This window comes from Egretta garzetta, unplaced genomic scaffold, assembly GCF_000687185.1.
Source record: "Egretta garzetta isolate BGI_Z169 unplaced genomic scaffold, ASM68718v1 scaffold204, whole genome shotgun sequence".
Taxonomy (NCBI): domain Eukaryota; kingdom Metazoa; phylum Chordata; class Aves; order Pelecaniformes; family Ardeidae; genus Egretta; species Egretta garzetta.
The window spans coordinates 774,091-786,791 of NW_009259424.1; the positions used below are offsets into that span (position 1 = coordinate 774,091).

At 38.6% G+C, this 12,701-nt stretch overlaps 1 protein-coding gene across 1 annotated transcript in view; it reads right to left on the reverse strand.

Moving 5' to 3' along the window:
* The window catches only part of CCAR1 (cell division cycle and apoptosis regulator 1), a 30,854-nt gene that overhangs the window by 15,860 nt on the left and 2,293 nt on the right, over positions 1-12,701 (reverse strand). Inside the window, 11 exon segments of the mRNA XM_009636987.2 lie at positions 501-614; positions 1,961-2,186; positions 2,610-2,771; positions 3,098-3,230; positions 4,384-4,445; positions 4,447-4,562; positions 4,646-4,760; positions 5,293-5,486; positions 6,488-6,520; positions 7,205-7,249; positions 7,846-8,018. Of these exon segments, the coding sequence (XP_009635282.1) occupies positions 501-614; positions 1,961-2,186; positions 2,610-2,771; positions 3,098-3,230; positions 4,384-4,445; positions 4,447-4,562; positions 4,646-4,760; positions 5,293-5,486; positions 6,488-6,520; positions 7,205-7,249; positions 7,846-8,018 (1,373 nt within the window).

Below are 12,701 nucleotides of genomic sequence, written 5' to 3' on the forward strand. Positions count from 1 at the left end.
CATAAGAGCATTATATCTATAAATTCCAGTACTCCCATTTGCTTTAAGATGGAATTTAATTGGTAAACAAGTCTGTGTTGTCCTGAAACACCACAGCACTTAGAGGTTGTTGAGTTTAACAATAGTTAAATTTCACTTAATACAACGGTTACTTAACTGTTGCTTCATTTGTATTCTCTTCACAGTTGAGCCCTTAACAAAAGTCTAAGTGCTTGTAAAAAAAAAGGCTAACAAAGGTAATAATTATGTAATTAATATAGGTTTCTCCAAGTATCTATTGTTTTGAGTTTAACCAAGTTGAACAAAGCAGTAAATATGAAAACAGCGAAGATGGACCGCCTATGAAGTGGAAAAAGAGTTGACATATAAACTAGGTCTCCTCAGAGGAAAAACAAAGCCATCATTTAGCTGCCTACAAACTCCTCCCTTACTGACAAGTATTTCATAGCTCTATAACCAACCTTTATTGCCAAAAGTGTCTGGCGTTGAAGCATATTTACCTTTACAAGTCTAGCAGGATGCTGAAATCCGTCACGAAGTTCTTGGGGATCTTCAGCCAGAGCGCATGACTTGTGATAGAGATCTTCCATACTAGGACTAGCCATCAACATCACCTGTTGTGTAAGTCAGATCAGTCTGGTGAAGGTCTCCCACTATGACTGGTAAACAATGACCACAACTTGCAAACACATACATACCAGTGCTTTTTCCTTAACATCACAAAAAAACCAGAACAAGTAAAGGTAAAATAAAATAGTAGAACTGAGTGTTAAAATGTCTGCCAAGGACCAATTTCCCTCCGTCCCATATGGATGCAATGTGTGATCATATTAAAAAAACCAAAACAAAACTGAAAGCACATAAAAGCAACATGCTTTGCATGTTATTACTATATACCAAATACCCTATACCAAGAAGCACACGGAGTACGTTTCTGGTTTCAGTAACTTCCATTCTGTCACAGTCACAAGAGAACTGGCCAACACATTCATCTGCATCCTTGTAGCATCCCGATAGGCCAGTCAAATCTAACAAGGTTTCTTTATATCCTGAACAAGTTAATATGATGAAACAGGATATTGTTCCTCAGTTACCAAGTATATTTTGAAGCTTAACCTTCTGAAAGAAAGCTCTTGCTCTGCATCAACAGACTGAAAAAAACCAGTATATCTGATACTTGAGCCAAGGCTTCGAAGTTTTCATACACAGAAAGCAAGTGAAGTCTTTCCATCTGATACTTGAGCCAAGGCTTCGAGTTTTCATACACAGAAAGCAAGTGAAGTCTTTCAGAAATACAGGGGTTAAAACAGTTTTGTTTCTAAACTTATCTTTGGCATTAAATACTTCTAAAACAGATTGACCTAGAAATCTCAGACCTATTTTAATGAAAGAGCTTCCAAATGGAACAGGTTTTAGGAAGACATTTGGACACTGAGGTCTTTTATACATCATTACAGCCCTTGATGCAGCATTTTTTAACATTCAGATAATCCCAATATGCTCAACTACTTTCAACAAAATAATAAATATTGAGATGAAGCTGAAATAAGAAAGAAAGAAAATATCACTAAACAGAAGAGCACAAGCTGCACAGAAAGGGCCCTTGAAAAAAAACGGGGGGCTGCATTCACTATTCAGAATGAATTGCCCAAGAAATACATTCAGGGATCTTGCAGGAGCTGACTTTCCTTCCTACAATCAGCGCAGTACAGCTGAGTGCAGAGAATGGACAAGACCTCAGTAAAAACCAAGAGTTAGGACAGCTCTAGTAACAGAAAATCAAACTGAGTTCCAGTCATGTTTCTTCACATGCTACATACTAGCTCTTTACTGAAAAGTTTAAAATTCTGTATTTTGCTCAGATCACTGTAGAATATTTTCAGTTCAGTTATACTCACTTTTACCCTATTGGTAAAAAAATTTCTAATGAACAGTCATAATACTGGAAACCCATACAAACCTTTGCACTGTATAGATGATCAGCATCAGGTGGATCAAGGACAGCAGCATTTTTATCTATAGGGTCTACTTCTCTATGCATCACGTAGAAATTACAGTAGTTTCCCAGCTGAAATGGTCTAGACATAGGAAAAGCATCCACCCATGTAAACTGAGCATCAAAGAAATCGCTTGGGATATACAAGTTCTGGTAACGCCGCCTCAGCTCCATCATGTCACAGCTACGGCTGAAAAACAACATTATTTGAAAGATACAGCAATAAATAACCATTAATAAATCACATAATTAAGAGATATATTAATTGCAAATACAACTATATATATATGTAAAATTTAAAGACCAACATATTTAAGTTAGAGTGTCATGGACTGAAGTTTAAAAACAAGTAACTACTAAACACTCCTCCGATTAAGGTGTCTGTGTATTAGGGAGTATTTATTAAAGAGGGTTATAGAGGTATTTTGCAGTAGCATTCAAAAGTAACAAAACACCTAGAAAAAGTTTATCATAGAAGGTTCTCGGCCATTACGTATTTGATCTTTCTTTAAAGTCAATATCATCATTTAACACTTACTACACACACTACATAAAGTAATCTGTGCCCGCAAATAAACTGAGATTAGGTAAACATCTGGCACTATAAACATACCAGTCCAGTGAAAACTTGGAAAACTGAACCGTGTAACGAGGAACAACACGTCGCGGTCTTCGAGGCGACCTCTCCCTCTCTCGTCTAGGTGACCTCTCTCTGGAGCGTTTTCTCTGGGGTGATCTTTCCCGGGACCTACGTCTCTCTCGTTCTCTTTCACGACTTAAAAAAATGCACACAAGATACAAATATTTTTGCAAGCTGGTAACACAAAATGGTTTCTAGCACAACAGAAGCTAGACCTGTCAGAGATGGCTAAGAAAAAGGAGAGAAGTTCCTCACAGCTTGTTTCAGTACACCATCTCTTTACAAGACAGACTGATTCTGCAATTCCTTCGTTTCAGACAGACAAGAACTCATCACTAATATCTAACGGTAAAGCCGCTTGTGCGTTATCACTGACTCACTCTGGAGCAAGTAGCTCAGCTCTGTTTGAAGACAGGCCTTTAGGGAATACATTGATCATAGTCTAGTCTTCTACAACATACCTCCTGTCATCTTTTCGGTTTGGCATAGGGTCTCCTCCTCTGTCATTCCTCCCAGAAAATCTGGATGGTGGGTCTAATCTTCGAGCTGGTTGAGGCTGTGAAACTAGACGAACAGGGGGCTGTAACAAACCACCTGAAACAAAAATTTACAAGATCAATACATAATATGGGGCTACTATATATACTTTACAAACATTGCTGCTTTACAGTTGTTTCACTTGTGTACATTTTCTAAACTAACTCTAGAGTCAAATAAATCTATTAATAACACCCACCCCAAGAAACTCAAGACACCTATGTTTTTCTTCACTGATGCAAACTGAGACTCTAGTAGGTGAAACTGGCTTAAAAGCATCTTCCTAAAATGGCAGCTAATATAATTTAAGCACATAGAAGCTATCACAGTAAATAGCTATACCTTTTCTTGGAAAAGTAATTTGCTTTAAGATAGACATACTACTCACTCATTGAACTAAAGAAAACCTAAAACTTATTTTTGAGGCTATTCATAGATACCTGAAAAATTATTCTTAAATCAACTTACTACGCTGCTGCATCAATTCCCCAGCACATACTTTTGCTGTCTCAAGACATTTAACCAACTGATTGTAAATGGAGCAAACATTACTAACACCAGTGAACAAGTAGGACTCATTACACTGCAATAAGCATTTATCCAAAACAGTTCTGCTTAGGGGATAGCTTAACATCATCTCCTCTTGCTTTTACTGTGGGTAAGACAAGTCTTAAATTTTATCTTATTATCAATCCTATCCCTGATTCTTCAGCCACCCAAAGTTCAAGTGACTCCACAACAACCTTTGTTTTAGATTTGCTATGTTTGGCAGTGTTTCTTCTCTCAAATACCAACTTGGCTAATTGAAACAAAACACAAGTATAGAAATAATTGTTTTAACAATACAGCAGTCTGAAACCTGATCTTGTTGAACACTCCAGAAGATGCTGAAGAATTGCACTGCCATTAATATTTCCAACTCCCCAACTTGTCTGTGAAAGTGTCAGAATAAAAACTACATCAAATTTGCTTTCAGATTATGAAGTCTTCATAGGAGTCCCTGGGGATTTCACTAACCAGGTGATTTTTGAGCTATTGCAGGCAATGTGCCTTGCATATAGCTGCAGGGAGATGCATATTCAAACTGAAAATTCTATAGGGTCCTTTCTGTATTATTTCAACTATTATTTCAGTCCTCTAACAAAAAAATAATAATCACACACAAAATACCAGGACTACAACAAACTTTGTGCATTGAAACTTTGAGCACCTTTCTGCTGCGGCTGCTGCAGCACTGGCTGAGGCTGTGTCTGAAGCAAAGGTGTGATTGAATGCCTGCAACAAGGGCTGTGGCTGCGGCTGTGCCTGAACACTGAATGCAGTCTGCTGTGCAATGGGCTGAAGGACTGCCGGAGGTGTCTTCAGTAACGGCTGAGCTTGCGTCTGGTTCTAAGAGCAGAAGGGAAAATGAGTTTTGAATGAGCTTGAACCAGAAGCAATCAGTACCAGTTACACTGGGTAATCCCACTTACCTGATTTGGAAGTGTTTGGATCCTTTGTGCATTCCACTTGAATGGCATATTAGGATTGTAAGTAGCTTCTACCAAAACTCTGTCACCCACCTGAGGTGTCTTTCCTTTAACAGCACTGCAAACATTACAGAAAATGTATTGAGAGTTGTATTTAGCCAGTTTTACATTTGCAAGTTACATTTAAAAGTTGAGAGAAAACAGGTAAAATTCATTAAAAAAAAAGGAAGAAGGAACAGCATCTACCCCCAAATTCAGTGAAAGTATTATCTGCTTCAGGTTGGACTATTCCCATCTTTGGCCCAAAAGCAGAAGTTCACTAAACAGTACTGAGTTAAGGGAGGCAGATAACAAGTTATATGCATTTAATCACCCACAAATTCTGCAACTTCGTATTATAAGGAGCTTGATACCTTCCGAGTCTCCCAGCTTTGGGTTTTGCATCAAGAAAGCTCAAAAATTCACATAAAGAAACTCACATTTAGTATCTATTAACCTATTTGACCATCTGACTTCCAGTGTTGACAGAGAAAAACATACTAACGGCAGGCACTGTCAATGGAATCATGGAATTAGAATGCAATAATCTAAACCTTTTATTTAGCGAGGGTATCACAGAGTACCTCTGCAGGCAAGTATTTACGTCTTACCTAAGTTGAAAAAAGACATCTTCATCCACAAAACCAAATGTATCATGTAGTTTAGTAACTACCCCAGTGAAGACACGCTGCTTTTGTGGTTGGGTTTGCTGTTGACTTGACCGGGGTGCTGGATAAGAAACAGTTATCTGGGCTGCAGGTTGAGGAGTAGACAGGCTAAGACTGGTAGGCAGCGCAACAGCTGGCTGTAAGTAAAATAAAGCAAACTATAAATCTTATAACCAGCTGACATAGCTACAAGGAACAGTTCCTTTACCCATGTAGACAGGAGTTTAAAAGGCTCAAAAGCAATTACTCTGAATAGAGATTTTCAGAGTGTGGAAGTCAGGGGGGGGTTTGTTGATTTTTTTTTATTATTTTTTTTTTAGATTACTTTTTTTTCTATTTTGAATGAAGGCTGGCTTTGTTTATCCTTTTCTTTAAAAAAAAAATTAACTTCCCCAAAATAGGCACATTGTCTAGAAAAAAACCCGACAGCTGCATTATTGTTTACAGGTAACACGTACAGTGGGCCTGAAGAGGAGGTAAGTTCCTAACTTTGCTAGGAATACAGACTTGGAGATTATTCTCCATTTATATCCCAAATGTAGCATTGGAAGTGAGTAAAGGTTGAGGCCAACACAAACCCTTCCTTAACTCAACAATTCACACGCTTGCGTCCTTACAAAAGCAGAACACAGCAAGATGTTGAAATTAAGTAATCTATTTTTACCTTATTTTGAAAGCCTGTTTAAAAGGTTAAGTGAAAGTGGAACTAGAGCAACTTACAGTATTATATGGTTGCATGTTTTAAACCTGTCAAGCTCAGCAGGATTCTTTTAAAACCTCTCTATACACATACTGCAACACTTAACACAGAACATTAAATTCCTTCTCAAAGGAGGGAAAGAAAGATTTTTCCAGTTTGTTATTTGCTGCAAAACAACGGAACACTTGAAGTTCAAACAAAAAAAAAAATTGTCACCAACACACATATTCCCTTCAAGATTAAGGAACAGTGGTTGCCATTAATTTTTGAAACCAAGGCTATGCATATTTTAACATCTGGATAAAATAAACCTGTACCAATAAAATGTCCATTCATATTAGTTCATTTTACAGATTAAACTACCCAAGATGTTACAAATTTGCACTCTTGCATTATCTGTGTTTGGGGATGAAGACCAAACAATAAAACCAAACTAACCTGAGTTAAAAGGGTCTGCTGAGGTTGCTGCAACTTAAAATAAATAAAGTTATAAATTAATTTTATACGCTTAAGGAAATTGTACAATTTTACCTCCTCTTTACAAGTAAGAGTTTTTGCTTAATCTGAATCAGTTAATGATCCTTTGGGGTTTGGCCATTTCAGCAGTTTGCATATGCATAAAATTGTGCTCATGTGGTTAATTTTAAGATTGTATAATCCAGATTTAGTCAGTAAGCAGAAATGCTGGGATTTTTTTGTAGCTGAAAGTTAATAGTAACACCAAAAAAAGTTTTGGCAGATGGAGAAGCTTAGGCCTGTAATTTCCATGTCATTTTATTCTTTTTCAAAATCCTCTTAAGTTCAAAGACCATTAAAAAAAACCCAAACATAAAAGGGAACTTTTTTTGGACAGCATCTTTCCAGCAGTTAAAATACACGGCCCTGTTTAGAGCAAAGTTTAGCAGGAATCGTGCACGCATGGAATAATATATATATTTTTAAATTTCCTTTTTGCATGAAGGTAGGTAGGCTTCCATTCTGGATACGTCTCTCCAAGTTTATGAACTTCAAGCTCTCTTTCACTACAAAAAATATTACTTAGTTTCTTTAACAACTTCCCATATGAGGATGATTTCGGAGACAAATCCTACAAGACACACAACCAACATTATTTTTAAAGTTATTTGTGATGTACACAGTAAGAATCAGACAAACCTGTTGCTGTACACTATAGAGAGTCTGCTGAGGTTGTGAATATTGCTGAAACAGATAAAAGCAAAATATCTCATAAACAGGAAGTAGTATTACCCCAACAATACCAAATACAAGTTATCTGCTAAGCAAGTTTTGACAGAAACTATTGACATTTAACAATTCTAATACAGAACATAAGTAATAGTATCAACATACATTACTTTCATAACAAATTCTTAGCCTTTAGACTGGACTCTGATGTACCCTTTCTAGCTAAAATCAGCAATTTTTCTTAAGCGTGACACTTAAACAGCATTCTAGGGCACAGGATGAAATCATGTGAAATACTATTAAGGATACACAGTGATGGAAGATACTTGCAACTTGAGATTCTCGGTTTAGGTGCAGCAAAACTCCTTTTCACAAAAGGCTTTCCATAGCTAAAAGTCAGCACCTCCATAGCCAAAATTCCCACCTTCACAGATTAATACAACTATTGATAGCTGTGGACCTAAAATCCCACTGTTTTTTTAAACAGGTTTATACTTCAGTGTTCACCATTTCCCATTTTGCTTTTTTCCTGGCTACTTTAGCTTGACAAAGTCACTGTTTTATATTGTTAAAGTTCATGCAGTCAACAGCAAGTGCACCTTTTTCTTTACCTGCTGTAAGGCAGCTGCTGCTGCTGCAGCTTGCTGCTGTAAAGCAGCTGTCTGAGTGAGCTGGTAGTTCGTTGGTGTTTGTGTAGTTAGGCCTGCTGCCGCCAATGCCGTCTGCTGGGTGTATATTGTAGGAGAGGCTCCAAGCAGCGATGGCTGCTGTACACCAAGAGCAGCTGAAAAGAAAACACACACAATAAGCACTAAGAGCAACTCTAAACAGCTGAGGTTTCCGACAGTTATACTAGACGCAGTACGTGATGCTTCACACCTGAGTCAAGCTCATGAAGCAGATAAATCCACTTCCAAAATTCAAGATAAAGGATCACACCTCACTAGCTTCTCTTCTAAATAGTATACCACAGCAGAGGCGGAGAGACCACTTAATTTCCTTCTCTCAAGTTGCTCATGATTTTATAGCTCCAGTAGTTGTCATCCCCACCTGCGCCCACCAACACATGCACATACTGTATTCTTTCTTCAATATATTTCAGGTTTTGGATGAGCCAGATATTGCTCTGTTCTGTAAATTAATTAATACATTTCATTCTATCTGAGGGCATGAGAAATCTTTACTGTAATAGCAGCTATGAAATGGAGGCTTATGGAACGCGTCCTCTCAAAATGCACAAGGCCTCGCTTCACTCAGTACAGTCTTTGTCCCTGAGTGAGCTGGATTTTGTAGATGTGGCGGCTGGTAGTGAAGGAACAGCCTTATAATAAGGAGTTTAATCTGTCCCCACATATAAAGGGACCAAGTCAAGCTCTCCCCAGCTCTTACTAGGAAGGGTTTGTGCTGCCTAGTCTCAAACTGCCTGGAAGGAAATACTAGTTGATTTTATTGACATATCAGCTTTTAATTCACTGCAGAAGCTTAAGCAAATCACGAGGAGCAGCTATCTGCATGCTACGCTTCTTACGCATGCGATACTTCTGAACACAGTATGCTTAAGCCTTACGGACGGAACTTTTGGGGACAAAGAGCCCCACACAATGCAAATCCGAGTGAAGAACTGCAAACATATCTGGAAACCTGCTCCCTCTTTGGCAGGAGATTTTTAAAAAGTTATCTGCAGCCCTGTGATCAAATATCACTTCAACAAGCTATCGGTCTAGTCCACGTGTTTAAATAAAAACCAAGAAACTCAGCCAGGAAACACACTGCCAGCAAAAACAGGTCAGCCAGCCACCTTCAGAACATTCAAGTTGAACAGGGTTCCTTTCTCTTCCAAAGCCGTTAAAGAGGCACAATGAAATGAAGAACAGATTTACAGTATTATTCCTGCAGTTTGTGCTCCACACTATTCTTACTGATCCAAAACAAAGCTGTCATTCCTGACCCAGGGATGCAGCAAGAGATTGCTTGTAGTTGGCGATCGTCACCATAGAATACACAAAAATGCTGTAACCAACCCAACAGATCCTTAATCTTCTCTACCATGCTGTTCTTTCCAGCAGAGTACAATCTTCAGAAAACAAGTTGATGGCACTGACTGTCTTACAATTTTGGAATGAAACATGGAAGAAATGTATAAACAACAGTGAAAATAATCACCATCACTATGATCTATATCAAATATTGTCACATAAGTATTCCAGGAAGTAATACTATTTTAATAGTGAAATCAAGCATTCTCTAGTACAGCAAAATTACATTATTTCTGGTATTACATGAATTTTTTCCCTGGAAAATTCCAACATTTGGGTTTCTTTAGAAGCCAAGCAAGCCAAATCTGAGGCTTCTCCCGTGACAGGCCTCCATTCTCGTGATCCTCTTGCCGCCTGCTTGCCCATCAGCTCCAATCTGAATGTGCATTTTTAACCATTGGGAAGCACACCCTCATCTGGAACCTCACCAATGCCTCACGTAACACACCTTCAACAGACTTTTAAATCCAATGCAAATGCTTTGCTGCTGCATCCTGGGACAACTTTCGCTTTTCTTGGCTGCGCTACTTTGCTAGCCCACTCAAGGCAAATAACCAGTGCATTCATCTTTCTCCTCTTATTTCCACATGCTAAGCAGAAATTCCTACTACATGCTATTACCTTTGAATCTATTTGACTACATTAGCTATTGTCATTCAACCTAATGTTCTATTCTAATGTTGTACCAACACAGAGGGACAGAGTTGGGAAGCGTCATCAAGCAAGTTTCACAAGTTCTCTCCTACTTTTTGTACCAAGGATACCCACAAAAATATGAACATGCTTGCTCTCAAAACCAGATCTTAGGGTTACTCCACTCTTCAGTTTCTACTATGGCAATTTCCCTTCCAGCATAACCCATAATTATCTCAAACAATTCACAGCCCACCCTGAGACTCTTATCTGATTTTGTCCATTAAGGGGGGGGGGGGGAAAGCTCATCACTTTATGAGAATTTAGTATCAACTGGGTATCACGTCATCTACAACACTGCAGATCAACTTACTAACAACAAGCAAAGACAAAAAGGCTGCTGAGATCCCCTCAAAGGGTAACACCTGTACTAACAAGTTTTTCAAAGCTGTATCTTGTTCCTACCAATTTGCCCTGAAGTATTCCAGGAGTTTAATTTGACTGCCTTTCATCTATATATTCATCTCGGTCAAACAGGCTCTGATTAAATAGATGACTGTGTTTGCACCACTAGTTTAAAAAAAAAAAAAAAAAAAAAGAAGAAATCACACAGAAAAAACAAGCGACAGAGAACGAATCGCAGACTGAGTGTGGCACTGACATCTGACTGCCGTATTATTATGATTATTGGCAACAAGCATCTGCAGTGACAAACAATAAAGCTTCTTAGGATCTGTAATTATCTTAGTAAGTACAGTGATGGAAATGCCTTCCTCCAAATGCAGCCTAAACAACTTCCATTCACACCAAATACTGCACGGCACATCCATCTGAAAGGGCTTGGATAGAAATCGGGAGTCCTAGGCTGCTGCTTAAGCATCTTCCTAGGTAACAGAAATTTCTGCTGTGGCAAACACAAAGACGGTATTTAGTAGTCTCTCTTGCTGCTTTTAAATTCCAGAGACCTTTTAAGATTAGGGAAACATTTTCAAAGTATGTAGCTACTATATTTCTCCTTGGTAAGTGATACAGCTTTATTACCATTACAGTAAAGGAGTACCCTATCCAGGGCTTTGGACACTTTTCACAGTTGTCAGAAATTGTGAGTTTAGCTCCTTGGGTTTTTAAGTTTCTTTAAGCTTAACACACTTCCAACACAGATGTCATACAACCTACTCCAAAAAAAAAAAAAATTCATTTTAACAGGCACACAATAGAAACTAGGGTCAGTGTATTTGTCACAGGACATCTGTTTACAGCAAGCCAGCAAATTGTGCATCAGCTACTATTTCTTAGTGACTCTCAGATCCGCTACACTCCCATCCAATTCTTACACTTCTCTTTAGTCACCTCACAGGAGCCACCAGCAATTACAAGATATTGAGCTTCAGGCACTTTTGCTTTCACCAGGTGCACTGTTCTTCACTCTTATGCAATGAAGTCTTCTTGTAGCGAAGATGACGACACCAATCAGCCAAAACGCAGCATAGCTAGGATTTCCCCTTGACTACAGTTCTACAAAACCAGGCTTCATTATGCAACCAGAAATCATAACCCTGAAAACAGCGTATGCCAAGCACTGCAACACAAACCACAGACATGCCAAAAACTAATAGCTGAGACAATAGCAGGGGATTCTCCTTTGCAGGCATCTCAGGAACTTGCACATCATTATGCAAGTTAAAAGTATAAAGAGTACTTGCAAAAAGCAATCTGTGCTATCTAGGAATTTTATAATTTTTTATTCTTTTTAAACTTTCATTTTCTGTAGTAGGCATGATTTAATTTATGCTTTAACAATGCTTAACCAGTATAGCAGGGCCTGTATTCTGGTTTTGGTCATGTGATGCACAAAACCATGAGACAAGGAGTAAAGAAACAATTTCGCTGTGTTACAAGTAGGAGTCTCTCTTCACACACCGATCTTTGCTGGCACCTGGAATTACCCACCTCTCTTCTAATACCACAGGCACAGAGAGTAATTAGTAAGCTACCCCAAAGGGATCCCAGGAACCCTTCATCACATGGCCTGTCACTCTACAACTATCTTAGAGTGTCACACCTTAATAATTAAGAGCCGTAACTCATATAGTTTCTTCTTCACAAGGGATGGTCAAGACAGAATCCAAGTCATCAATTGAAAAAAAAAAAAAAAACCAAAACTCAACCCACCAAAAACTACCTTTTTGCAGTTATCAAACTGGATTTATGACACCATCACTCACCACTTTTGACAACAGCTTAGGAAAAAGCTATATATCAAGTTGCTTGTGTTATAAAAATCGAGATCTACACCTTTTGCCAATCCTCTGAAAATATGTAAAAGTTTGGTAAATGTAGTTCTTTTAAATCAGTTTATGAACATTGAGCTTCACAAGCATAAGCCAACCTGCACAACGTCTTGAGCACAGCTGCAGGTGAGTAGTAGCAGTACATGCTAGTCAGCATGCCTGAGCACTGACAGCATCTCTCTACCTCAGGCAAGCAACCTAGCTGGACAGTCACAGCTTCATGTTGAAAGGTGCATGAAAGGTGACTACTTAGCTGCAGTTCAATGGTAAACACAGTTCTTTAGCTCTCAGCAGGGGCACAGAGCACTGCATACTTCTCAAAAGAAGTTTCCTGTGCTCTGTATTATAAAGCATTATAAATCAGAATTGCCAATAAAAAAACGCAGGGGAACAAGTCTGTACATGGGTAGTAAAACAGGAGCCAAGCAGCAGAATCCTGGGGACTGGATTCAGTAGTACAGGCAGGGAAGAAAGAGGACACAAACATGGGGATTGTGTATTGCAGCA